At 35.2% G+C, this 27809-nt stretch overlaps 1 protein-coding gene across 42 annotated transcripts in view; it reads right to left on the bottom strand.

Moving 5' to 3' along the window:
* Positions 1-27809, bottom strand: part of ptprd.L (protein tyrosine phosphatase receptor type D L homeolog) — a 955323-nt gene that overhangs the window by 32149 nt on the left and 895365 nt on the right. For 19 of the 42 annotated variants that reach the window (XM_041563903.1, XM_041563906.1, XM_041563926.1 and 16 more), the window contains 6 exons: positions 23365-23574; positions 20951-21111; positions 19006-19020; positions 16433-16545; positions 10198-10295; positions 4298-4421 (listed from right to left, as the gene is read on the bottom strand). In XM_041563903.1, coding sequence (XP_041419837.1) covers positions 4298-4421; positions 10198-10295; positions 16433-16545; positions 19006-19020; positions 20951-21111; positions 23365-23574 — 721 coding nt within the window. The remainder of the gene's footprint in view (positions 1-4297; positions 4422-10197; positions 10296-16432; positions 16546-19005; positions 19021-20950; positions 21112-23364; positions 23575-27809) is intronic. The other 23 variants (XM_041563920.1, XM_041563922.1, XM_041563967.1 and 20 more) reach the window with 2 other exon arrangements.

Here is a 27809-nt window from a genome sequence, read left to right as displayed (position 1 = left end):
ATATATATATATATTTATATATATATATATATATATAGTCCAGACAGGTTAAGCACACTATTACCAAAAAATTCATGACCCTGGTGCTACCTACTAGTACTCCTTACAAACGTGAAAAAATGAAGGTCTATTCCTAAGACCTTTTTCAAGAGGTCTAAAAAAAGGTCTTAGGAATAGACCGAAACATTGACCCTCTGTTTTATAATGGACTTAATAAAATTATGGACTTTTAAAGAATTTTTCAAAGATTCCCTGAGTGCGACTTAATTTTTTGATGTTTATATAGATATATTTATTATACAGTAGGTAGGAGGCAAAATGTTTCATAAAGGAACCTGAATGCAAATATTTAGAAACCAATATGATGTGGCTACCTCTGGTTAGGACTAAGCTGAAGTTTTCTATGCTATGCTAGGGGGTTGACAGGGGAAGGTGAGTTATGTAACATACTGTAATTGCTGATGTAATTTTTGTAGCAAATAACTGCAAAGTATTGCTGTGCTACCAATGCTTATTTGCATCCACAGGGGAGTACTGCAGAGATTTTAATATGGTATTGAAAGACAATGGCACAGGTAGTGCGTTCTGGGAATTTGTTGCAAAAAACTGAAGTGTCAAGTAAGTTCCCAGAAAAAGTCGCTCTGGAAAAAAAGGTGTGGATGAATGCCCTATTTTTCCACAGCATTTTCAAGTGGCTGCTTAATTTACACCTGATTTTAGGCCCCTAGGAATACCTTCCCAATCTCCCAGGAAACACAATCCCCAAGCTGAGCAACAGCACACTATGGGGCAGATTTATCAAGGGTCGAAGTGAATTCGAGGGAATTTTCAAAGTAAAAAAATTCGAAGTAATTTTTTGGATACTTCGACCATCAAATAGGATACTACGACTTTGACTTTAAATTCAGTTTGAAGTAAAATCGTTCGAATATTCGACCATTCGATAATCAAAGCACTGTCTCTTTAAAAAATCTTCGATTTCAATACTTCGCCAAATTAAACCTGCCGAAGTGCTATGTTAGCTTATGGGGACCTTCTAGAGCATTTTCTACGTTTTTGGAAGTCGAAGTAAAATCATTTGATCGATCGATGAAATCCTTCGAATCGTTCAATTTTACTTCGACTGCAGGATACCCAAATTCAATGAAAAAAACTTTGACTTCGATATTCGAAGTCGAAGTATTCCAATTCAATGGTCACATTTCATAGTATTTTTAACATCGAAATTCGACCCTTGATAAATCTGCCCCTATCTGTCCATTGCATAAAAAATGCAAAAAACAAGGAAAATAAATGATACATGTATCAGTGAAAGTCTACAAACACTGAAGCTGAAAATAATACAAGGATTCTCATGCTGATTATTTATGAAAAATATCCTAAACTTTGCAATGCACTTTGCTAGCACTGGTTAGAATGTATTGAATTACTAAGTTATGGAGCAGAATCCTTTCGCTGCTGAGGGGTGCCAGCATGGCACTGCAGTTTATTGATAATTAGAGGGTGATTTAAAGATTATTTATTCATATCCAGAGTAAAAGGCAGCTTTTGGCTATTACAGGAGCTCTAAAATTTTAGATTTGTGTTTCATTTTTTTAAACTGTAACTAGGGAGGCAAACCTTAAATAACTTAGTGTTGTCTTGTTTTCATATTTTACTGAAATCCATTAAAGACAGCCTTTATATATCAGTATTATCACTTTCTTTGCAGTTAGATGAATATCATTATAGCACTAAATCTGAGTAATTAAATTACTTTCTCATTTTCATTCAGGTTCCTCTCAACTGGTTTCAATATCTCAAGTTTATAGAAAAATAAAAGAGCAAAGTAATCCAGCCAGCTACAGTAATCTTTAAAACGATATGCAATAATGATAGAAAAGGTCCTGCTGCCATTGTTGTTCACATTGGGAAACCTGTAATAATAATCACCTGATCTATAGTCACTGATAGGAATTGTTATTCTTTGACTGGAAGAGGCTGATTGGTATTTCATTAATTTTCACAAATCATATTTTTTAGAGCTAAAAATCATAGATTATACCAATTAATGGGGTCCCTAAACTTTTTTTATCCTATATTCAAATATAAAAAGAGTTGGGGAGCAACACAAGCATGAAAATAATTCCAAGGGGTGCCAAGTAAGTGCTGTGATTGGCCGTTTGGTAGTTCCTGTGTGGACTGGCAGTACACCTGAATGTGTTTGGCAGTATACCTGGTTTTTATACAACCAAAACTTGCCTCCAAGCCTGTAATTCAAAAATAAGCTCCTGCTTTGGGGCAACTGAGAGCAACATTCAAAGGGTTAGTGAGCAACATGTTGCTCACAAGCCACTGGTTGGAGAACACTGCTCGAAACCACAAAAAATTGTAATTAATTAAACAACAAAACCATGGAAAACAATAATACAAAACTTTGCCATCTAAAAGCTGTTGAGGTCATGTAGAAGTCAATGGGATTAGTCCTTTTCCAATTGTAAAATCTTTAATTCAAGCTTTTAGAGGCTTTGCTGTGTTTTTTTATTTGTATCTGCACAAAATATCTGTCAGTTCTGAGGTTTTTGTATTCAGGTCAGTTCAACATTTTTATTCGTTCTTGCTTTTTATATTAGGCTGTTTCAATAAATTAGTTGGCTTTCTTGGCTTTAGAAAAAACTTGTTCTTTTATGACTTTTAAAAGGTCTAAAACCAATAAACTCAGATAAATGAGTCTCCCATAATGATGTCATATATTTTCATTTATATATATGTACTTGTTTCTAAATGTTTTCAAAATCAATTTCCGAAAATTAATCGAAACTGTGCTCTACTAAACATTATATTCTGCTGAAGGACTAGTGACTATTGGGAACAGAATCCTTTTAATGCTCATCATTGCTAAAACAATGTACACTTTTTTTCCTTTAAACAGTAAAGTAGCAACTAGAACAGACTGAATGTTACAGATTCTGAGTATGCATAATTCAAGAGAAAAAGGAATATTCATTTTTTATTCATCATATTGCAGACTTGCAGATTAGCAGTCAATCGCAAACAATCAAGAAAAAAGCCAAGTTAAATTTAGATGATTTTGATTCAAACACCAGCAGTGATTTATCCAACATAATACTGGCAAAGACCTGTGCAGATTATAATATAATGAGAATATGACCTTGCTTGGCTCAGTCCCTTGTTAATATACAGGCAGGAAATATGACAAAGCATTCAGAGCAAAAGTAATAAAAGAAGCCATATAAATCACTTTTATATTTACAGTAAAGACATAATGTGGCTGTTGCAAGTTTATGTGAAAACTAATAACACATCTTAAAAAGCAAGCAATACGATAACTCATCCCAATATACTGTATGTATAAATTAATACAATAAATAGGCAGTGAGTAAAGACAACTGGAAGTATCCTAAGATGCCAAAGACTCTCCAGCACCCATATAACAAAGACCTAACCCTTGGGGATAACTTCTGTTTAATTGTTTCAAGTTAGAAATCTCAATTAAATAGAGGTAAAAATAAAAAATAATAAAAAATGTATATATATATATATATATATATATATATATATATATATATATATATATATATATATAAGACGAAACATTGGATTTATACTATAATTAGTGTGTGACTATGAAGAAAGTATGAATTGTATTGCCCTCTACTTGTTTTCATGTTTCTAAAAAACAATAGGGGTCATTTAATAACAGGTGACAAAGTCACTTGCAGTGACAATAGGCAGTGCACCTCTGTGTCTATTTGGCTTTGCAGGTAAGTAAAGAGTGTATAGACATGGCAATGATAAAACCTTATATCCTGGCTGCCCTGGAAGGAAGCCAAAGTATCATTCGTGTAGACAATCAGCTCTGCTCCTCTGTGCCTAATTGTATTAAGTGCTTATACTCACTGCCTGCCTTTTCCAATACCATAGTATAAGTATAGTCCAGAGCCTCTTTGAGCCCCATTGTATTGCACCTTTTTAAACTATGCAGGGGGTTACTGCTAGAGAGGTAGCCCAAATAATTACACATTTCAAGCTGAGTTCAATTCATGTATGACTGTGTCTTGGGAAATAGTGGGTAGCACAGCCAAAGAGACACTTGTCACCCAGGAAATGCTGTGCCTTCATGTACAGCACAGGGAAGTTGCCAGCAATGTGCTTCAAATGTGCTGTTATCTGACTCCACTGATAAACATGGAGCACTTATTTGCTATAAAAAGAGTTATAGAACACAAACATGAAATCCAGTTTACGTGCAGGTCAGTGCAACGTACACAATTGTGGTTTAACCTGTTCAGCTTACCGTCAATTGCTGAGAGTAGAACTCGCGAGTGATCATACGCTATTACATTTGCATATCTGTTCTTTGGTTTGTTAACCTCCAAGTTGGAATGTTCCCATGTGAATTGTTGCCCTGGGTCAATAGACTGATAATTAAACAGAAAAGAAAAATATATTTGTATACATGTATCAGTCACTACTTTCTCCAGTATTTATCTACATGCACATGGAGAGGGGTGTAGAAATGTACACCGCATTCTAACATTTCATACATTGTAAACAATCAGTACAGCTTTCAAACACAGATATTTGAAGGAGATATCTTTAGAGATTAGAGGCAGCATAGGTGGCAATTTATAGAATGTTTTTACTGCACTTCTTTGACATAATAGATTCACATTCCTCTGATGCAGAGCCTGCTATTATTTCTTTTTTATATATATAATTCTATAAAGTCAGCTACAACATTACTACATAACCTTTAATGCCTCCTATTCTGAATGGCGAATTTCAACAGTTATGTTGTCAGAGACCTTGGTAAAATACGAAAAAACAAGGGTAGTCGTAGAAGGACTCAAGGCTAACTAAAGTATTGTATAGTGTATGTATAAAGTTTTGTATAGCGAAACGTTACTGATCTAGTCAAAATTACTGCAAACCGGCACCAGGGGTGCTATTTTGTGCATCCCTGCCCAAATTACATAATTAGTTACTGAAACAACTATTGCAGGAATCAGTGACTCATTTGCAAATATTAAGGCACAGTTACATTTTATTTCACTTATTTCACTTAAATTTATCTCCAAGTAAATATGGTGACTTAAGGTGGCCATACAGTACATAGGACGCTATAAGCTGCCAACAGACAAAATCGGCAGCTTGTTGGGCAGTATATGGGCCCCTCCGACGGCCTTCCCCCGATCAATATCTGCTCAAAAATACGGCAGATGCCAGTTGGCCAGGTTTAAAAAACCCCATCGCATAGAGGAAAGCATTGGTTCACTGATGCAGCCCTCAGTACAATCTCCTGTATTCTTGGTATTGTGATCTGATCGTTTGGATCAACCCAATATTGCCTACCTCAAACGAGCGGATCTCTGCATGTATGGCCACCTTTACCCATTTAATGATCACAATGCCTGTTTTTGAAAACATCTGCACTTTTGCTAGTTGGTGTTGAATTTGCATTTTCACTATTACTGAGGAAAATCCCCATTGAAAACACTGTACATATAAGTGGTTTCTTAATATAGTATACAAAGTAAACAAAAGCTTTAAGAACTGACCACAGAGTCTTTCACTCAAGATATCAACTTCTGGCATAAGTCACTGGGTTTTAGCCAGCTTCAGAGTCATTTAATACACATGGATTTTTGAAGTAATATTGTAGTGTAGCTTTAGCATTCATCAATCAATAGGCTGCCCAGTGCTGTATAGCTAGCATAAACCACATCAAACCTCATGGTACATCAGTCTAAATTACAGGACCATGGTGAGTAAAGTGAGACATGTTTATCCTCTTTTTGGCTACATACATAAATCCTTATTCTGCAAAACATTATTCCTTTATTGATAAGTTGATCACATCCAAAATGTACTGGGAAATGTTAGGGAATGAGAACTTTTTTTTAGTTTTAGTGTATTCAACTATTACATTGTCACATAAAAGAATTGTATTTTCAGTAGAAATATAATTGTGCAGCATCTTTATCCTGTCCTACCATAAAATAATAGGGATATATTTTTTATTTATCTGAAATAATATACAATAGTTATTATACTGTCCATGTGATGAACATTCCTATATAAAATTAAATTTAAGCTTGATAATTTCAAAAGTCAAATAGAAGTATTTTTTTGCCATTCACAAAGATTTAGAATGCTGAACAAAGAAATCGCTGAGTTTTTATAAACTTGGAAACGTATGGCATAAGAACTTATGGGTGTAAAATGGTGTTACCATTGCAAGAGCAAATAGGTTTCTCTTCACAGCACAGAAAAACAAAGAACTGCTCAAATAACCAATGCATTCGTTTTTCCTCAAAGTCAAGGTGATAATGACCAAGGCTAGCTTGAGAACAGAATCCATCCAAGTCAGGGGGCTCCCAGGGGAATCTGTATACACCGAATTTTATTCTCTCTCAGTGTCCTGTACAAAATCATCACAGCACTTTTAGAACTAAAGGCCAGATGTTCATCCCCTTGTGATTAACTCTCAAACCTGGTTTCAAAATTATTGATCTTCCTTCTATGGCCATTCTGTATAATTGCAGTAAAATAGCTTTAGACAAAGTGACTGTGTATTGGAACACTGATAGCTGGAAGTGAGGAAAAGATGCACATATTGACATTCACGTCTTTGAGGTGTGACAGACCAATAACTCCTATATAGCTTGGCCGTATTAACAAGTTTAATGAATTGCTCTAATGGTTTAATGGATAGATCTTTAAGAGGATTTCAAGTAAATGCCACGCCGATAATAATCCTGTCACTGAAGACGATATAAGTTATTACAAGACTAATTTCCTCAAACAAAAAAAACAACAGTAAGCTGCAGAATTAAACAGTGATGTAGCATAAAAAACCAGGATGCAAGACATTGTTTCGACTATTCTGTCTGACTATTGATCTATCTATTGTGGGTGAGCAAGAATTTTGTAATTCTCAGGTTGTCTTCTTTGACGCAAAACAAAACAACCATGTGAATAAAACATCATTCTGTTAGTTAATTATGATAACCTTTCAAGCTTTGGATTCAGTATTTAGATGTGAATGATTATTTATCTCTCAGCAGCTATAAGATGTGTGGTAGATCCAAAATCAACTGTCAAATATCCAGGTCTTAATCAATATCAGTCTAGGACTATCTAGACTAATATTCCAACAGCTTTGATTTATTTAAATACCCAGTAAAAGACACAATTTATGGCATTATATGAATTGAAATCATATTCCTGTCTATCCAAAATACACAGCATACAAAAAAATATGTCTCTCTAGAGAGAATATTTTTATTTTGACATAATGCTTTTATAGTAAGGCTGTGCAGACAGAAATGAATTGCATTTGACCTCAAATTCTGCCCTCTTCAGTGATAGAATAAGGCTATTCTAAATGGCTTATTAGATATCTGCAATGCAAAGTGAGCCCTGCACACAAACAACACAGCTGATTTAGATATACAAGATCCTAAAGCAAAGATCAATGGTAGCGGTTTTTGAACATTTTAATGTTGCTAGCTATTTACTCCCCACTGACCAACATAAAATAGCAGTGTACCTGAACTGCAGAATATATTGCCCATAAATGGCTCAGAATTTGTTACGAATAGGCTGATGGACAATAGACTTGAATGCAAGTCGCAAAACTGTAAGCACAAACAATATAGAAAGATACTTGTGGAAATTAAGCTTTAGAAAGGACCATTTGAAAGGCAGTTTTATTACAGAATTCTTTGTGAACTAGTGCCTAATCAGCTTGCTTTGATGAACTGCATGCATGCATTCATTCCAGTAGCAGGAAGCTTAATAATTATAACCTGGCTCAGGGAGGTATTACTTTCTGCGTTGCTCCAGTGTGTTGCACCTGAAAACTAAACTGATTTGCACTCAGGGAATCATATCAGGCAATGGCAGCAGCCTGGAAATTTCTATATTATTACACATACATCAACCAAAAGAAATTACTAGTTGATCAGTCTAGATCAGTTCCGTCCAACTTCTGTGCTAACGAGGGCCGGAATTTTTCTGGCCGATAATGGAAGCCAGTGTTAGCCACTCAGTGTTTTAGACCACACCTACTATAAACCACACCCGTGTTACCACAAAACCATGTCCACATTAATAGCACACCAAAAAACCAAATGGTTGGTGCTCACTGCAGGGATATCACTCATATGTGAAAAAAGTTGTATTAAATCCATATACCTCCTTTTCCCCTGTGGATAACACAGTACCCCCCAGAACAAAAACCAGGCTTATGTTCCACAGGCAGAGTAGGGCCACACAGGGAGCATAGGGCAGACAGAGTATGGCACACACAGGAAGCATAGGGCAGAACAGAGCTGGAGACAGGGAAACCCATCAGGACTACTCTAAGATGTACTACATACAGTGACACAGTGCTGGTGCCCCATTAGCATTTTAAATAAGGTGTGAACAGGTGACTTTCATGTGGAGAGCCACACAAGTACTAGTAGCATGAACATTACGTGAAAAATGCTGCAGTGTGGGTTCAAATTGTGGCAATTTGGTCGTACTGAGTTGAAGTTAAAATCACTTTTATCCATAATCTACCCATGCCAAGTGATAAATTTGACCCGGCCTACAAACATTCTTACCTACAGATTATTTCAAGCTCAGAACACTCTCATGGCTATTTTCATGATAAGTTGTTTCACTGATTGTCTCCTGCTGCGAGTGAATCATTGCACCTGCAATGACTTTTAAAATAGCAGCAGTATTTGCAGCTCATGCATAGTAGTGTAAAAGTATAATAGTTACAATAGTTACAATAATATAGTAATGAGCCGAGTCTTGGAACAAATGTGCCTTAATTTGTCACCTTGCCTCATAGCTTTAGTGACATGAGAGGAACTATCATGAAATAGACAGGGAGCACAGAGAAGGTCAATATCCCAGAGTCTGTCCAGTCTCAAGGTGAGATAACTGCAGGCAACTATAGATCTATATTCATAAACCATGTGTAGCATTTACTCTGTACTAAAATATACATGCTATAAGCAGGAATTTGATGAACTTTATATTTTCCTGTGCTGCTTCTTTTTACATTTTACCAAGTGTGTGTATCACTACTGCCATTATAATAAGCAGCAACAAAAAAAAAGATGGGGTGGTGACTAAGTCTTTGAGTTCATGCCAGTGCACACATGCAACGATTATATCTAAAACCACAGTATCATATTAATTTCAAACAATCATGTTGGTTAAAATTCAGACTGCACAGTGTTGCTCCTAATAAAATAAAAACCTGCTAATGTGTTAGAAATTACCAATTTAATTTTGCTGGTAGGGGCATACTTGTGACAATGAAGATAAATGACAATGATACTAGTGAGTTTATATCACATTAACAGGGAGGAAAGTAATGAATTAATTAAACTTAATAGTAATCGTAATAATGCATTTTGCTACTCTACACAGTAATAAAATAGCAATGAAAAGACTTTTTTTTACAAATTATTATACACGTTAAAAGAGCCCTGCTTTGCATTATACATAAGTCACCTTTACAGCCACGGAAATAACAAAGATAGCCTGCTTGCTATCTTTATCTTTAGTCTAAAAAGAGGTCTATAAATAATTTTAATAATAATATTCTTTATTCAGTCTTTTTGACTCTTCTTACAGTTGCACTACTTGATGTGTTTTTTTTACCTACAGTACATGTAAAGCATCAATTTGCTTCATATTCCAATGCAGAAAGGATGTTTTAGTATTTTACCCAACACCTGTGCATTAGGGACAAAGAGGCCTTTCCCCTAACTTTTTTTTATACCACAGAGTTCCTTGAGCTTAACCTTTTATACTCATCATGGAACTTCTGATATCTTCCTATTTTATAGTAGGTGCTATATTATTTCAGTGAGTCATGCAAAAGAGTGTTTTATTAAGCACTGATTATACAGTAACTGACCACCTCCTGGGATCAATTTGGAGTTGTTTGCAGCCTTCCTCACATTCTAGTTTTTTCGGAGAAAAAAAATAGAATTGAGTTTTTAAAACTCGAATTGAATTCGATTTGAGTTTTCAGGTCGATCCTATCCACCCGAGTTTAACAAATAAGATTTTTTTTATACATTTCGATAGGTCAAATTTCAAAAACTGACATGGATTCGAAATTTGACTTATTGATAAATCTGACCCTTAGTGCTAGTGTACGTCTAAAAAAGACAATCATACCTCATATTCTTGAGAAAATTTTAAGTTGTCATTGGCTTTCAGTCGTTCAATGTGGTCTGCAAGTTCCAGGATAGGAATTGGAGGGTGGTTGGCCATACCTGTGATGATAAACAGAAGACTTGTAAAGAAATCCAATTTTGTACCCATACTGACATAAGTAAAATACAGGGAAAAACAACTTGTGATGTGCCAATATAAGATGTTGTACAATATGTGTGAGAAGCAGGCAGATAGTTTAGTTACTCAAAGCAGGACATGCTCTGGAGAGATGAGATTTAATGCATGAATAGTCACCAAGCATAGTCCCAATGCCAATACACCTCGTGTAAAAGAGACATTACTGTGCAATGAATCAATGACATTAGCTGGGTAAAAAAAGTGATACGGTTATACTAGAGGAAGAGGGCTACTTTGAGTAATGACTGAATCACATCAAACCCTTCGTTCTGCACATAATGGAATGGAAATCATCGGATTAGATGTTTAGAAAGACGTGAAAGAGTTTCCTCAAACAGAAGGCAAAGTATCTCTTAAAGCAGAATTCATGTGAACATATGCATAATTAAGAAAAACGAACTTGATGAATGAAGGTTACGAGGGTAACCGGAGACACCTGAACCTGTAAAGAAAATTTTTGTATTCAACAAAAAAATTGATACGTTTAACCCCTTCAGTGGGCAAGTGGTTACCCTCCAGCACTAGTGAAACACTGTGTTTTCCATTATCAGACAGCAAATCATTAGATGTCACAATGGTGCAACCAAGCAATCATGGGTGACATTCCCCAAGCACAGCAAAGGGGTTAAAATACTTCACTTCCTAAAATTTGTATTTATTCAGTACCATTTGGGAAGTAAAGGAGGTATCACAAGAATGTTTCATGGAATGGCAAATGTTATAAGCAACAAATAGATCTATTTTTCACTGAATTATGTAGTCCTCTGATTTCATTTACTGATAACATGCAAGACAGGTGGGAAAAGGCTGCATGCATTATTATTCTCAAGACCACAACTTGTAGAACAGATTAAAACACAGGACACTGAAATCTTCAAAAATGTTTTCACTACTAGCAGATTGTAGAAGCAGGGGTTGCGGCCTACACAAAAACAAGCTTTTATTCTCTCAGGTGATCCAGCCCTGGTCCCAAACCCCTTAAAAATGCCTACAATCTACTTAAGGTGTAAACATCTTTGTCTTATGAAGAACAAGTTGAGTAGTAAACAGAACCAAAAAATAAACATGGAAAAAGGGGGTTGCCATATCAGTCAGCCAGCTCCAGATGAGTTAATATTCATAGTCTATATACATTTTTTTTTAAGGTGAAATCCCCAGTCAATCATTTAGTATGGGATGAACCTGAGATAGTCACGGTAAAATACTATTTATAGCTTTAAAACAGCTTTATATCTCTACACAATCTCACAGAGATAATATGATCTTAAATACTGTGACCTAATAATAGTTTGTGCTTAAGTCACAGCTGGCTAGCGGATCTGAAGCAGCACACCCCAGGGAATTTGTTACTGACTGTTGTGATCAACATAAATGGATTTAAGGGGCTTAAACTGGACTTCATGGCACACAGATTTCATCACAATGTGACCAGGAAATTAAAAAATCTGTCTTAATTATTCACATAACTTTTTAAGAGAATTCAATGAATGGCTGATCTTTAAATTACGGTATATTTTCAAGGCAATGAATAAAATGCATATCTGGATGGCTTGTTAGTGTTGTTTCTAAATTCCTTTTAATTAGAAACAATTATTTTACTATATCCCTTTGCAAGCTTAAATGCACCCTTGGGATTCACCAAACAAAGTAAAAAAAAAAAAAAAGCACATACTGCAATCTTGTCAAGTTAGCACCTTATCAACTCTGCCACTAGAAGCAGTAGAGTAGAGTATGTGTTTCTTCCTATTAATAGAAGGATTTCATCCAATATCACTGGGACAAATGCAAAAAAAAAAAAAAATCAGCCAGGATCCAGATCAAGCACCCCTGTGAATATATGGTATTGAATAATCACCAAAAAACACTAGGTTTTTAAAAATGGTTGGTGGTTGAGGTGAAGAATGTAATAATAAAAAAGACTGATACAGAAAAGAATAACAGAGACAAAGATGTTTAGACCTTTTTGAGCAAACCGTGGGAGAGAGTAATTATCATATAAGGACTGAATGTCAGTTTGGCTAGAGAGGGAGGACACAGAGCCAATCAGTGAGGCGTAGGGGACTGAATTACTGTTCGAAGCTGTAAGAGTAAAAGCCAGTTGGAGATGGGAAACAAATTAGTAACAATAGTGTAACATCATTCAGTTTGTACAAGACACATAAAAGAACCTGAACATATATGGGAATACATACATACTTCAATACATTGTTAGATCTCGCAAGCGTTTATGTAATTGCATTGAAATTAAAGCATGGCCATTACTGAAGAACAAAGGTTTTGCCTCTTTTTTGCTAAGGCTAGGCCTTCTTCAACAAATAGTATTGGCATTAACTGATGAATTTGTTTTTGACAGAATATGAATTACTTTTGAGATGGCACAAAGTCCACCAAGTTCAACCCCTCCAAATGAAAACCCAGCATCCATACACACACTCAGATAAATTATAGCTAGCCATATCTATACTAACTATAGAATGTAGTATCGCAATAGCCTTTGATATTATGTCTATCCAAGAAATCATCCAAGCCACTCTTAAAGGCATTAACTGAATCAGCCATCACAACATCACCTGGCAATGCATTCCACAACCTCACTAACCTCACTGTAGAGAACCACCTACGTGGCTTCAAATTAAAGTTATTTTCCTCTGGTCTGAAGGGGTGGCCTCTGGTACAGTGATCCTCTTTATGGGTGAAAAGGTCCCCTGCTATTTGTCTATAATGTCCTCTAATGTACTTGTAAAGTATAATCATGTGCCCTCACAAGCGCCTTTTTTCCAGAGAAAAGAACCCCAACCTTCATAGTCTACCCTCATAATTTAAGTCTTCCATCCCTCTAACCAGTTTAGTTGCACGTCTCTGCACTCTCTCCAGCTCATTTATATCCCTCTTAAGGACTGGAGTCCAAAACTGAACTGCATACTCCAGATGAGGCCTTACCAGGGACCTATAAAGAGGCATAATTATGTTTTCATCCCTTGAGTTAATGCCCTTTTTTATGCAAGACAGAACTTTATTTGCTTTAGTAGCCAAAGAATAACACTGCCCAGAATTAGACAACTTGTTATCTACAAAAACCCCAAGATCCTTCTCATTTAAGGAAACACCCAACATACTGCCATTTAGTGTATAACTTGCATTTATATTATTTTTGCCAAAGTGCATAACCTTGCATTTATCAACATTGAACCTCATTTTCCAGTTTGCTGCCCAGTTTTTAAACTTAGACAAATCAATCTGCAAAGTGGCAGCATCCTGCATGGAACCTACAGTTCTGCACAATTTAGTATCATCTGCAAAAATAGAAACAGTACTTTCAATGCCCACCTTCAGGTCATTAATAAACAAGTTGAAAAGCAAGGGACCTAGTACAGAGCCCTGCAGTACTCCACTAACAACACTGGTCCAATTAGAAAATGTTCCATTTACCACCACTCTTTGTAGTCTATCTTTTAGCCAGTTCTCTATCCAGGTACAAATACTATGTTCCAGGCCAACATTCCTTAATGTAACCAGTGACCTTCTGTGTGGCACTGTATCAAATGCTTTAACAAAGTCTAAGTAAATCACATCCACTGCCATCCCAGATTCGAGGTCCCTACTTACCTTCTCATAAAAAGAAATTAAGTTAGTCTGGCAAGATCTATTACGCATAAAACCATGTTGGCACAAACTCATAGTATTATGATTTGCTATGAAGTCCAGTATCTTTTATTAACCCTTCGAAAAGTTTTCCTACCATTGACATCAGACTAACTGGCCTATAGTTTTGAGGCTGATAGCGGGATCACTTTTTGAATAGCAGCACCACATTAGCAATTTGCCAGTCTCTCTGCACTCTCTGCCAGACCTCAAAAAAATCCTGAAAAATTAAGTAAAAAGTTTTGGCAATCACAGGGCTAAGCTCGCTAAGTACTCTGGGATGAATACCATCTGGCCCTGGACCTTTATTTATCTTATTAGTTCTTAATTAACCAATTATATCCAGATAAAACCCTAAATGCTTGAGCATGTCTTCTCCTCACTTATCAGAACAATGCATTTTCACAATATAGTCAATGGTATTATTAACATGCATTATTAACTTGTATATTAAATTAAAACTAAAGCTTAACTAAAGAAGAAGGCTGGAACTGTTGTATATAATGTTTTGGGCTTCTGTACCAGCCAAGTCAACCACAGCCCTTTAACAGGGAAGATCTGTGTCTAGAAAGATGCCCCAGTAGCTCCCCTTCTTCTTTTCTGCTGATTCACTGCACATGCTCTGTGCTGCTGTCAGTTACTGATCTTAGGGATTGATGCACAATATAGTGTATATGATATAAGTGTCACAATACAAGGCTGATTAGTAATTAATATAGATAATTACTACATGGCAGCACAGAAACCAGTGCAATTAGCATCAGAATTTAATAATCAGCACTGTAGCATCAGCTTATATTACAGACAAACCTCATTTTCTACTTGTAAATTTGTAACAACACCTAAGCTTAGATTCTTAACAGCTGCTCAGAGCCCACTAAGCATGGTGACCCCGTATGACAAGTTTTACATCCTGGATTATTGCTGCTATTGAGAAGCTGAAACTTTAGACTGGTGCAATGAATTCATTAAATAAAATACGGCATTTATAACCATATTGATTTTTATGGTTTAGTTCTCCTTTAAGGCATTGTTTTCAGGTTATGGCACACAGGCCACATTCTTACTCAAAAACCATGATGTCAGTTTAGATTAAATATCCCAATGCCAGTTTTATTGCCCTGTCCTCGAACATCAAATTCTGGCTATGAATTTTTGGGTAGGAACCTTTGAGGAATCCATGCCTGTTTATATAAATATACCTATCTGAAGCTAGGGCAAATCAAGGCAGCAGTAGCCATTTCCTGCTTACTAATAATTCATCTTTAAGTCCAAAAAGAAAAATCGAAGAGTTCACAATAACCATTTTTATTAACCAATAAAATGTTACTATTAACTAGATTGCCTGTGTTTCCACCAGTGAATCATTTACCATGGTTAACTGATACATACACTAGCGAATTTGAAAAATGTTGGCCAAAGTTAAAAACTAAGTAAACAGACTTACTGACAGCCTGCCCATCTTACATTCAAAAATTATTCAATGCAGGGATTCGAAACTGATGGCTAAATACACTATTTTCAAATGTGAGAATACTGTAGTTGATGTCCAGTTTACAGTTAATATGAAAAGCAGAGCCATGATTGTTTATTCTACTTGTTGCAAAATTGCGCCTCATATTGCCTCATTAGTATGGCAATACTAATTACATACGTTAGTATCTTTGTTATATAGATGGAGACTCATCAATATTGTCATAATTACATAATGGATAAAATCTTCAGTGGACACTTGTTGCAAGGTCCATGTTCATGAAATAGCCTGTTTTGACTTTTCCCCTCCAGCAGATAGACAAATGAATTCATAGACTGTGCAATCTGCTTATATTTTACGAATCAAATAACCGTAATGTTAATTACTATTTTAAAAGTGCAAGCACTCGCTAACTATCTTCTTAATTTACTGAGTGATATACAGGCGGAATAATCTATGAATCACAGAAAAAACATGGCTCCCGCCCTGCAATAATTTATTTTCTCTAGAATACTGTAAATCTCTGTATATAGTATGTTTTTTTGTTACTAGGGAAGTGATTCGTTTCACTCTGCCTTTAAAATTACTTTTGTCTTTTCATAGCTGATAAATTAAAACAGAACAAAATATGAATGGAAAAGACCTTCAGGAGCTAAGGGGTTTCACAAACAATGCAAAGATGACAGTTCCATTACTAGCAGTTAGAGGGTTAACATTTTGCAGATGGACTTGTCATCATTTATTTAGCTTTTTTTCATAGTATTTTAAACTCATTATTGAGTTTGGGATACTTACTTTCTGCATTTAGCTTTCTACCAAAAGGATACATACAGAATTCCCGGAACTGAAATTCAATGCATGTTTCCAAGCTGCTTCTCAGATCAGTGGCTTATAATATCCATAGCATTTAGATAAGCAAGCAGAAGGAATTGTGTTTATTACCTGGAGTTTGAAAGTTAAGCCTTCTAAGCTCTACTGGGTCAGTGGGGTGATGTGACGGAATCTCTTTGCTGTTAGGTAAGCTGCTCTTCCTAGAGTCCGATTCAGTCCTCTTCCTGTATACGAACACAAAAAGGCAAAATACAATGACAACATGGTATAAGAGATAGCACATGGAAATACAGAGAAGCCTGTTAGCCATAATGCGAGCACAAATCCACCATAAAAATCATATCTCTTCCCATGGATAAAATCATTTAGTGCAGTATTTACCATCTTGCTCTTTTCACATGCAGATTACGGATTATTTGCCAATATTTCTCCTTTCCATGGATTTGCCTTTGGATACCACAGCATAGAGATACTAAAATGTTTTGGGTCAAGAGCCCTTGGTGGTCTAACATTTGACTGGGCCCTCTTAGATCATAACAAAAAAGCTTTAGGCCTCATGACTGAGCATTATTTTGCCTATAGTAATAGTAGGATTTAATATTGGTAGAGCAAACTGCAATAAATATTCAGGCTAGGGAACCTTAACAATTATTATATTCTGTTTTAATCATATATGTAGGAGAAGCCAAGGCTAAAAAGGTTGTAATAAAAGAAATAACTTTATAAAAAAAAAATATCAGGAAAAACTTTACTTAAACTTGAACAACCATTAGCTTTTGAAGGGATAAGTTATGTGTTAAAATGTACTTCTAAATCAAAATCCATTTATTATATTATAAGATTCAAATAAATGTAACCCCTAGTTTGCAAGTAACATTGAAATGGAATCTTACTTTTGCTTACACCAAATATTTGAAATAAAATTAGTATTTGACAATCATCCTAATCCTCCTTTTTATCCTTTGTGCATGATACAGTACATGTCCAATCCTAGAATTTTAACTGTTCATATTTTTATTGCAACCTGCTTAGTAACCTAAAACAGCTTAAGCTATTTTTGCTGACTCAATGCTATCCATCATGTGCATTTATTCTCCCCAGGAGATAAAAGCTGCCTTAAAATGACATTTCGATGTCCCAGCAGCAGTTGTTTTGACAGCTGACGTTCACTTTGCAAAAAAATAAAGGCTTTGATTATAGCTTTTTAAACAGAACAGATTAACAAGCAAGGGACATTTTTTTAAACAAATTGGCCAGAAATAATATAATGTTAAATGATAAGAAAGATGCATATGTTCTTTGTAGGCAATAAAATATTGTTTCTCCTTTGTTTTGGGTGATGTAATGGAGCTTGTTCAGATCTTTCTTTAAACATAGGGCCAGTTGTTATCTGGACAGGCCTGGCTAATTCCCCATACATGTGCCTAGCCACTGCATACTTGGTGTATTATGCACTTATGCACAATAAAGAAGAATATTGCAGGGAACTAGAGATCTAGCTGAGCTGTTTAATGTGCCCACCAAAGAAAATCATCACATTCTTATCTTAATAAAATCTCCCCAGCCGCACCATTTTCTGTAAGCTTTCCAGTTCACGTTAACATAACAAAGGAGAGTTTATTAGATGTATGGCGGCATTGCAAACATTTAATTAGTTGCAGGAGCGATATCAGTAAACTGAATACTAAATAAAAGTGACACGGTGGCTCATAAGCAGGCTTAAGATGAAAAAGTGAATCAGTTCAGTGACTCACAATCAGCTTCCCTTACTTTAAGATACAAAGCTGAAATATGAATGTGCTTTTACAATAAAACAGGTTATAGTGTTACCATGACTCATTCAAACACCACATTACTTAGCATAACAAAGGAAATAATCCTTGCTTAATCTTAATGGCAGATGGTATATTATTATTATTATATTTCATTTGCTAACAAGTCAAAAGAAATCTCTTATATATATCTTATATATATATTTAATGTTGAAAATTACACTATTTTATAATCATGGTTTGGATGATTATTCACCTTTTTATTTCATTATCCACAGATACTAGAGATTATACTGAAAAATATAACTGGATACTGTATTGTTCCACTATAAGAAAAGTTTTATTTAGATGGTGGAATGATATTGAACTAGTGTCTATAGGTTGCTGATTTTACAATTTGCACCTTGGGAACATGTGATGGCCCTGAGAGGTAAGAGGAAAGCATGCAAGGACCAAGGCCAGTACCACACAGAATGTTTTCTGCTGTGGCAATCTGCTTCCATCAGCCTCATTTTGTATATGCTTTAGTCTATCAGTGTGCACAGAAATGCAAAAATATACATTTTCACAGCAAACTCCAATACAGTGTTTGTCAGTGTGCCGAACAAGAGCAAAATGATGTTTCTCTAATAGTCTACACCAGTGGAGAAAATGTTGTGTGTGTGCCACTGGCCTAAATCCAATAGTTTTCAAAGGCAGAAGGAAAGGCAGGCAAGATTGGGAGCACAGTGCTATACAATATGTAAGGGTTTAAGGAAAAATTTTTTTTTTTTAGATCAATAGCCTTTTTTCAGAAAACCGTGCATTATTGTATGTGTCAGAAAGCCATACTCAACGAATATGCCTCATAATTTATATACATTATAGAGGAAGTATGTTCGAGTTATTGATTAAGTATTGCTCATTTCTTACCTGTCTGGTTTACTACTCCATTTTATGCAGCAAGAAAGGATAAGGTGGAATATTAGTCTACTGACACAATGTGCATACAATATAATCACAAATTAATAGCGCATAACATATTTTAAAAAACGATATTGCCTTATGACATGCTATCATTTCTTATTATACCAAATGATTGATCCTTTATAGAGTGACCCATTTTTTACTGTCAGTGGTCTGAAAATCCACTGTAAATTCAGATTAGATTTATTGCTAATCTTCCATGCAATGGGGGTAATTCAAGGAATGATTATTTAGGGGCAAATTAATTAAAGTTCGAGTTGTCATTTTTCCACGAAAATTCAAATATTTGAGGTTTTTCTGGTGTCAAAACTTACAATTTCGGTTAAAAAATAACAAACTCGAATGGTATCTTATTTAAGAAAAAACTTGAAGAGGTTAACAGCTTGCTTGATGTTCAAGTTTTTTCACAGGGTTTTGGCTGAAAACTTGAATCAAGAACTCAATTCGATCAATCCCTTTTTTTCCCACTGAAAACTCGATCAATTGGAGTTTTTGGGTTGTGGGATTTGAACTCCCCCAATGGGGGTTTTTGCCATTAGAGGTTTTTCTTAAAAAATATACCAGTTTTGAGGTCATTCGAGTTCATTTGAGGTAAAAAACAAAACTCTAACACTCAACCTTTGATAAATGACCCCCTTTGTGTTAAAACTGTAACAATTCCATTATCTCCCTGCTTGTAGCAATGTCACAAACTGACAGAAAATGGACCTGGGCAGCTTTCTAAATAGATTTTATAGAACTGATACGCCTAAAGTAAACTTTTGACTTCATGTTAATGAACATTGTTTTAAGAACCTATTTACGTTTATGCAAAACATAAAGACAACAGGAATGAAAAATATGTTTTTTTAACATAAGATAGAGATTAAAAAGCTCTTTCAAGAGTCCCCTTTGTTCTGTAAAGCATTTCCTCAATGTTTATTTAAAAATGTCCCCATTACACATTGGTTTTAACTTTGGAATCGGTTCTCTTCAACATTATTCATAACATACATTGATTAAAAGCAATTTCCAATTTCTGTGCAAGGACCTATGAAATAGCCAAACCTGATATTCAGTATGAGTGCCACTTATTATTGATGTACTTCATGCCAGCTGGAAAAATATAGATTTTTAATAAAGGAGAACAGTCCATTGTTACAGCTGCTATCAATAAAAGCTTTCTAAAGTGGGACTGAAAAAAACCCCTCTAAATTTGCATGTTAATGGTTGTTAAAGCCATAAGCCTTCTCTCTGATTCTTTTGTCCTGGAAGTACATTTATTTAATCAAACTTTGTGAGTAAGATATATGCAAACAAACAATATAATATCAACTAGTAAAGTAAGCAAATTCTGAGCATGATTGTATCCATATAAGTGGCTCAATTCCAATGGTGTCATTTAAAAAAGGCAGGACAGTGTGCAAAGTGCGAAAAAACAGGCAAAAGTTCCTATGGTTTATATACTTTCCCCCCTGTCCCACCATAACCACACTGAGGTGCAGGTCTGGGAAGCAAGGATCCATGAACAGTACAGTGCTTCCAGCACTTCAAAAGGGGCAGGCTGGGGGAGGTATGGTGGCATTGCTTATTCTATAAATAAGAGAACCTGTATAAGGTATTTGCCATAAAATTTTTGATAAAGGTGTTATATAGTCATTTGAAATGCCCTATATTCTTGCAGTAATACTTTGCTGCCTGAGATGTTGCTTGTCTATCATAGGATGCAGCAGTTGAGATTAGCTGCTTGCTAGAGTGGAATTGATTTAACTCAACAAGACTCAAACCTATTTATAAGAGCCCTCTTCAGAACAAACTTAAGTCCTGATTTTCTCACTGTATATTGATATAAACCCCTAATATAGTGGTGACAAAACCTGGTTTTGAGAAATGTGTTCGCTATAAAGCTTACCTCTTATATAGAAGGATGGCAATGACAATACAGATGATAAATACCACTGCAAGGACTGGTCCAACAACCCATATTAAACCCTCTTCTTCATCTGTCATTGGCTGAGGGTCAATTTCCATTGAGACAACTGGGTCAGAGTATGGGCTTGTTGCAAACATTGTCTGTAAAAGTAAAATATATAATATGTATACCTTTTATATTGCCTCAGGAGAATCGTTTAAAAATATACAAAAAAAGTACACATTCTGTATATTTAATTGTTTTAGCTTTTAGTTCTCTGTTAAAGTCCATCATCCTTGGCAACTTACATGTCAACCACTTTAAAAAAAAAAAAATTGAACTGACCCTCCTTAGCATGTGTAAGTATGAATATGAAAGGGGATTTAGACTGCAAGTTCCACTAAGACAGGGAGTGATGATGATGATGATGATGATGATGAATGTGAACCTCTATAATATGTTGATGATGTATAAATAAAGGATTATAATTTAGGAGATACATTTTTATTGTATAACTTGCAAAATCTTTTATCATGTCATTACTTTAAGAAGGGTATTTACTAAAAGTCAAATTTATCTGGTCAGGCTTTTTGGGGCTAAACTTAAATTTTTCGAGATATATTAAAGCCCGATGCTGCAAAAAGCCCTAATCCAAAAATTCGCCATCTCACACATGCCGAGGTTGTGTATAAGTCAATGGCAGAGGTCCCTATCCTATTTGGAAGTTTCTGTGGTCTGCACTGGAATTAGCCCGAAAATCCGACCACTTTGGGCTTTTTGGACACATATTTGAAAAATTCTGCCTTTTTGGGAAAAAACCACGGAAAAATCACACAATACACTCTATTTTATAGGGTTTTTACTCAACCAATAATAATAATAAGATTAAATCGGGTATGGTCGTGTTTTTTTTTATTTAAATAATGAGATAAATTCAGATTTTAGTAAAAGTATGTATTATTTAAATCTTTAAGAAAGTCTTATGTCTTATATAATACATACATATGTTTCATATGTATATGAATCTGTAACCTGTATGTATTCATTCTTCTCCTATTTAATGGTGTGGAATATGTCAGCACTAGCTTGTTTATGATAATAATGAAATGGGCTGAACAGATTATCTCCAAAAACATAGACATTTGTTTAAGCATTTACAACATACTAGCAGAATTCACCTTCGCGTACTTGAAAAAATAAAATTAGTCACATAATCCCTATCCAAAGCAAACACTTTTCATTTTCCAGAGACATCTAAAAATATACTTCTGCTGGGTAAATGCATGCCTCAGTACTTTCAATAGTGATGTCGAAAAGGAAAGGCTATCAATCGCATTGCAGCTGAACAGTAAACTAGTTGGTTCCACTCTCATTTGTTGAAATTGCAAAATTATTATCGATTATAGCTGAAATAATTAAAAGGTAATATGATTAAAATATAAACAAATAAATTACACTTTGTAAAATTTATTTGTAAGTGTATGTAAAATGAATAATACATTTTGTATTTATAAGAGGAAATAAATGTCTATCCTACTTTATATTTAACAGGAAACTATAGCCCAAGGTTCAGTGTAATCAGTATTCTGACTTCCAAGCCTACTACTTTGGGCAGCATGTAGTACAAACACCTTTGCATGGTAGTAATATAATAGCAGTGCTGGTGATTCCACTCTGTTTTATATGAATGGAATTATAGCCCTTTTAATAGTAGTTAACATTAATACTAACTTTGAATATGCTGTAGATTAGATAACACTTCTCAAAGACAATTTGTAATTTTTATTCATCTTCATTTTGTATTTTTTTGTTTTCTTCCCTTCAACTCTCAGACTTGATATTGCATTAATGAGTTGCTAGAGTTAAATTACCCTAGTAACCAACCAGCCATTTGAAAATCACAATTGAAGAAGGAAGAATAACAAGAAAATGTGATCATGGCAGGCAGATGTTTTGGTAACCGGGTCAATGATGCTGACAACCAGAAAGGATTTTTTTTAGAAGTATTAAAAATAAAAGACTCAAGACCAACTGAAATGTTGTTTATCCATCTATAACACACAATAACATACTAAAAGTTATTTTAAAGGTGATCTAGCCAGTGAATTAACCATAAACAACAAGGGTCTTGTGTATGCTGGGGTTTGTAGTTCTACTACTCTGCCTGGCCATAGCTTGTTCGTCGTGAGGGGCGGATAAAATTATTGGTGGATGATCGCCATATGGCCAGATGCTATAGCTATAAAGCACTAACAAAATGGAACTAGGTGTATACCCTGCTACAAAGATTCTCAGTGCTCTAGGGAAAATAGCTCTGCTTTGCACCGATATTTCTGTATGTTTGCAAGAAATCAATGTAGCATGGTATCAAAAGCATCTTTTAGTTGTGACCCCAACGAGTACAGCTTACATACCGATTCTGAGTGCTCTATTACTGCTAATACAAAGAACACATATTCTTGTCCATTTTGAAGTTGCTTGTTCTCAAATCCACCATACTGTTTTTGATCTCCCAATGTGAACTCTGTTGGAAGAACATCAAAGTGAGCAGCAATGTATGGTTTCTGCTCAGCTTCTCTTCTGAATCGAAGGCTCCTCCGCTTGCGAGAAATTTCCTTCAGTAACTAAAAGAAATAATGGGGCAACGAGTAAAAACAGGGCACCTTAAAGATACACTTACGATTGATAGATAAGCGTAGAAAATCAGTGATAGATTTACTTTCAAATATTCAGGCACAGTGTTAAAGGGGAATTATCATTACATGTAGAGTTGCTCAGCTTAACATCCTCATCTGCTGGGAGTCAGATTGAATTTCTGGGTCGATTGCAGCATTAACCAAAGAGCAAATCCGTTTTATGCAAACTAATAAAGCCTCTATTGCTCAAAACCTATAAAACCTAATAATAATTATAAAACCAGTTTGGAAATATATTTATTAAACATTCCTTTATAGATATTACAGCCTCCTCCTACACTGTGTTTTAAGGCAACTTTAAAAAATACTTGCACCCCTACTGCACATTATTTAGGGTCTTAAAATGGCTAATCTGCACTTTTGCTTGTCAGAAATTGTGTCAAATAGCTTTCATGTATGGTTAATGGAAATCACTTAATGGGTTAATGGCACTAGACACATATGTGGAAGAGGGTGAAATGTTTGCTTGTGGATGCTACTGAAAGAAGGCTTTCAACTGGTGAACTTGGACTTCTGAATATATAACATATTGATTTTCCACCTATGTCTGCATTCACACAATCCTACAATTCTGTGTGCATACATTGAGCACCTTACATTTTTTAATATATTTAATACATGTCCCATATTTGCTACAATTTGGTTAATTGAACAATAGCATTTTCCAGTTTTAAGATGTTGCTGCTAATAAAAGCACTGATAGATTAGGCATCAATGGACACAATAATTCACTAAACCTGACAAAGGAACCTTTATTTTATAGAACAACAGTTTAAAAAGCTTATAGTTAAAATCTATTCAGTTAGCCAATAAGGGGTTTTACTTTAATCCAACTTCTTTCCATTTCTTTTAATGGTTATATTGTTCAATATACTTGTTTTATTCAACATAATAGAACAAAACAAAATAATAGAAAGGTTAATCGGGTAATCTGCTTTTGTAGCAAACTAGCTGATTTTCTGGGAAATAATCCTATCATAATATTATTGCACAATATTGTATGACCTCTTCAACATTCAGACGAGAGCACAGCAAAGCAAATTAAATTATCAGAATGTTGTTTTTGGTGAATGCTTCGCTAAATGTTCTTCAACTGCAACAATGATGGCTGATAACGTATTTAAGAATGGACTGTAAGCTGGCATCTGAACAGGTGTCTGAGGGGAGTTATGTTCCCACCACATTCCTTTCCTATGGAATGTAAAGGCTTCAGGGTAGTAGACTGACTGAAAGTTTCCTGTTTTGTCCAAACAAATGTTTGGATATGTTAAAAGGATTAGCTAGCACTGACTCTCCCCCCTGACCTAAAACGTCTAGAACAGCAGATTTCTAAGGGATACTCCCTTGCAAGATGGATTATTGCATTACTATTAGAGGACGTGCAGCTTTCCTTTTGAATCTTGATGTGTAAATTGCTCAAAGAGGAAAGTTCTGTCTGGCAATCAGTGTTGAGTAGATGCAAGTGAAATGAGATTTTAATTAGTAGAGGGCTTAGCATTTACCTGCTATTCCTATGTGGGAATGTGTTATTGCCCCATGCATATCTAGGAATAGATGTAAAATTTACAAGCAGCTCGTAATCTGCAGGACCATTCACTATTAGATTAGTTCAGAATTACTCTTTATGAATCCATTTCATCCAATGATTAAGGATGATCAATGATAAAATCATTATGGATTGGTAAAAAATTGATTGGTCAATAAAAAGGCATATGATTTTAAAAAAAACAACAATATTTCTAGTTATGGAGGGATAAATATTAAAGGGGAATTCCACAAAAACATAATTTAAGCTTTTTGAAAAGAAAACATAATTTTAAGCAACTTTGCAATATACATCATTTAAAAAAATATGCAAACTTTTTATAATTTTTAATGGTTTCTGACAGTTCCCTAAACCTAGCCCCCTGCTCTCCTGCTGATCTCTCTGACTACTTTGTTGTGCTGGCTGACTACTGTAACTTTGTATAAAGAGACAGTTTTCCTTAGCCTGTATCCTCCAAACCCCAAACTTCCATGCACACATGATTTCAATAAGGAAAGCAACATCACAGTGCAATGCATTTTGGGTTATGTAGTTCCTGCATGCTGTCTGTAAGCTGTGGAGAAGTTGTTACAATTTGTAACATCAGTTTTTAGTCCCTCCTTCCCTGCCAGGATTTCAAATGATGCAGCTGGATTTAAGCATATAAAATTGCATGCATTCATTCTTTTTGAAGAAACAGGTAACTGTGATGGGTATATTAGGGGTTTCTGTGTTATGTGGGCCAATTTATCACATTTTGGTTTGGCAGCTGGAGTTGCCCTTTAAATTCTACCAGTTACCAGTGTTAAAATGCTGGCTGTGTATGTAGCAGAAAATTATTAAACTTTAACTCTATGATTAAACCAGTGGTTATGGATACATAGTTGGCCTCAGGGCTGTTAAAGGGTATGTAAAGGCAAAAAAATAAAATCCAATTTTTACTTTCTTTAATGAAAAAGAAATCTATCTCCAATATACTTTAGTTAAAAAATGTGTACTGTTTACTAAATCTGACTGCATGCAATGAAATTGCCCCTTCGTTTTACTTGCTCTGACTGATGCGGATAGGAAACTTCAGACGGTCCCTAACGGCTCTGCAGGGAAACAATCATAGGGGCCACCCACTTCCTTGACCTCGAGTAGCTTTGTTTGTTTCCCTATAAAGCAGTCGCGACTATGTAGTGATTCGTATCCGGCTTCTGTGGCAGATATTATTTGACCTGTGCTGTTCTGATAATTTATGATGATCCCTACGCTTAGCCTCCCAACTGAAGCCCATACCACACTAAGCATGTGCGTAGTCTTGGTTTTGCAAGGATGTTTAACAAAATTATAAGATGATGACCCCCTGTGGCCAACTTTGAAAACATAGATCATTTGTTTAATTAAGCTTCATGTTTATGTTTAGTATGCAAAATACAGCATTTCTAGCATTATTCTATTTTAGAATTTAGTTCCCCTTTAGGGAGTAATGTATCTGCCCAAAAAGTCACAGTTAAAACCTTTCATCTTTGGTTTTAAGACATTGTTATGTGTGTAGCATGAGGCATGTGAACACTTCTGTTTTAAGGCTTCACACTTCATATTTGCATGCCTTGCATTTTTCGGGGCTCTTTGGCTTCTTTTAAAACTTCTTACTCTAACCCTGATGGTTTCTTGGCTAAGTTAAAAATTAGGCATGATCAGCCATCCTTACCTTGAATGACTAACTAGTAGCTAAAGTACTAAAAGCAAAAACGATTCTATAATTATATGCTTTTTCCTCCTCTTTTCTTGTGTAAACAAATCATTAGGCAGCAAGGCTGTAAAATTATAGAACAAAGGAACACTGACTCATAAACTCATTTCCAGGTGAGTTAGAAGTAGAAAAGCCCAAGTGTACCAGGAAATATTCAAGCAGAAAAAACATGAAAGTAAATGAAATACTGCATTAAAACCATTTTAATGACTTTTTTTTTAACTATAAACCATATACTTGGTGTTAATTAAGCTAGAATAAAACCCTTTTTAATGGCAAACAATTCTGTTGAGTTGTTTTAAGTTTATATATATTTACCATACACAGTGCTCCAAATTACAGAAGGACCTTTATCCAGAAAACCCTAGACATCAATCATTCACTACAACAGATCCCATACATCTAGCGTAAAATAAGCAGTGAAATGTAACAAGTTAAAATATTTTTCAAGACTACAGAATAATAACTTTTAAGGTTATCTGAGTTAAACCTTCTGTTCCAATTCCATTTTTTTCCTTATGGTAAGGCTGATGGATGTTAGGAACAGTCTGTCTGCTGGTGTGGTAAAGATTAATACAAAGGGGAAAAAATAAATGTCAGAGACACAGAAGAGTGTAAGATGACAAATAAATAGCTACTGTTATCAACATAAAAACAAACTTGACTATAATTTGTTGGAAAGGTGTGTTACTGTGAATGCAATACTATTATTCTTTATTTATATAGTGCCAACATATTCTGCAGCACTTTACAGAGATTATACTCAATGCTGCCTTGTATCACTGGGGTTCTAGGTTTGATTCCAGCCATGACACCATCTCAAAGGAGTTTGTATGTTCTCCGTGGGTTTCCTCCCACACCCCAAAAATATAAAGGCTTCCCGATAAATGAATATAGTGT

This window comes from Xenopus laevis, chromosome 1L (genome assembly GCF_017654675.1).
Source record: "Xenopus laevis strain J_2021 chromosome 1L, Xenopus_laevis_v10.1, whole genome shotgun sequence".
Lineage (NCBI taxonomy): Eukaryota > Metazoa > Chordata > Amphibia > Anura > Pipidae > Xenopus > Xenopus laevis.
Note: the sequence above shows the minus strand (reverse complement) of the source record. Positions and strands in the feature narration are given on the sequence as shown.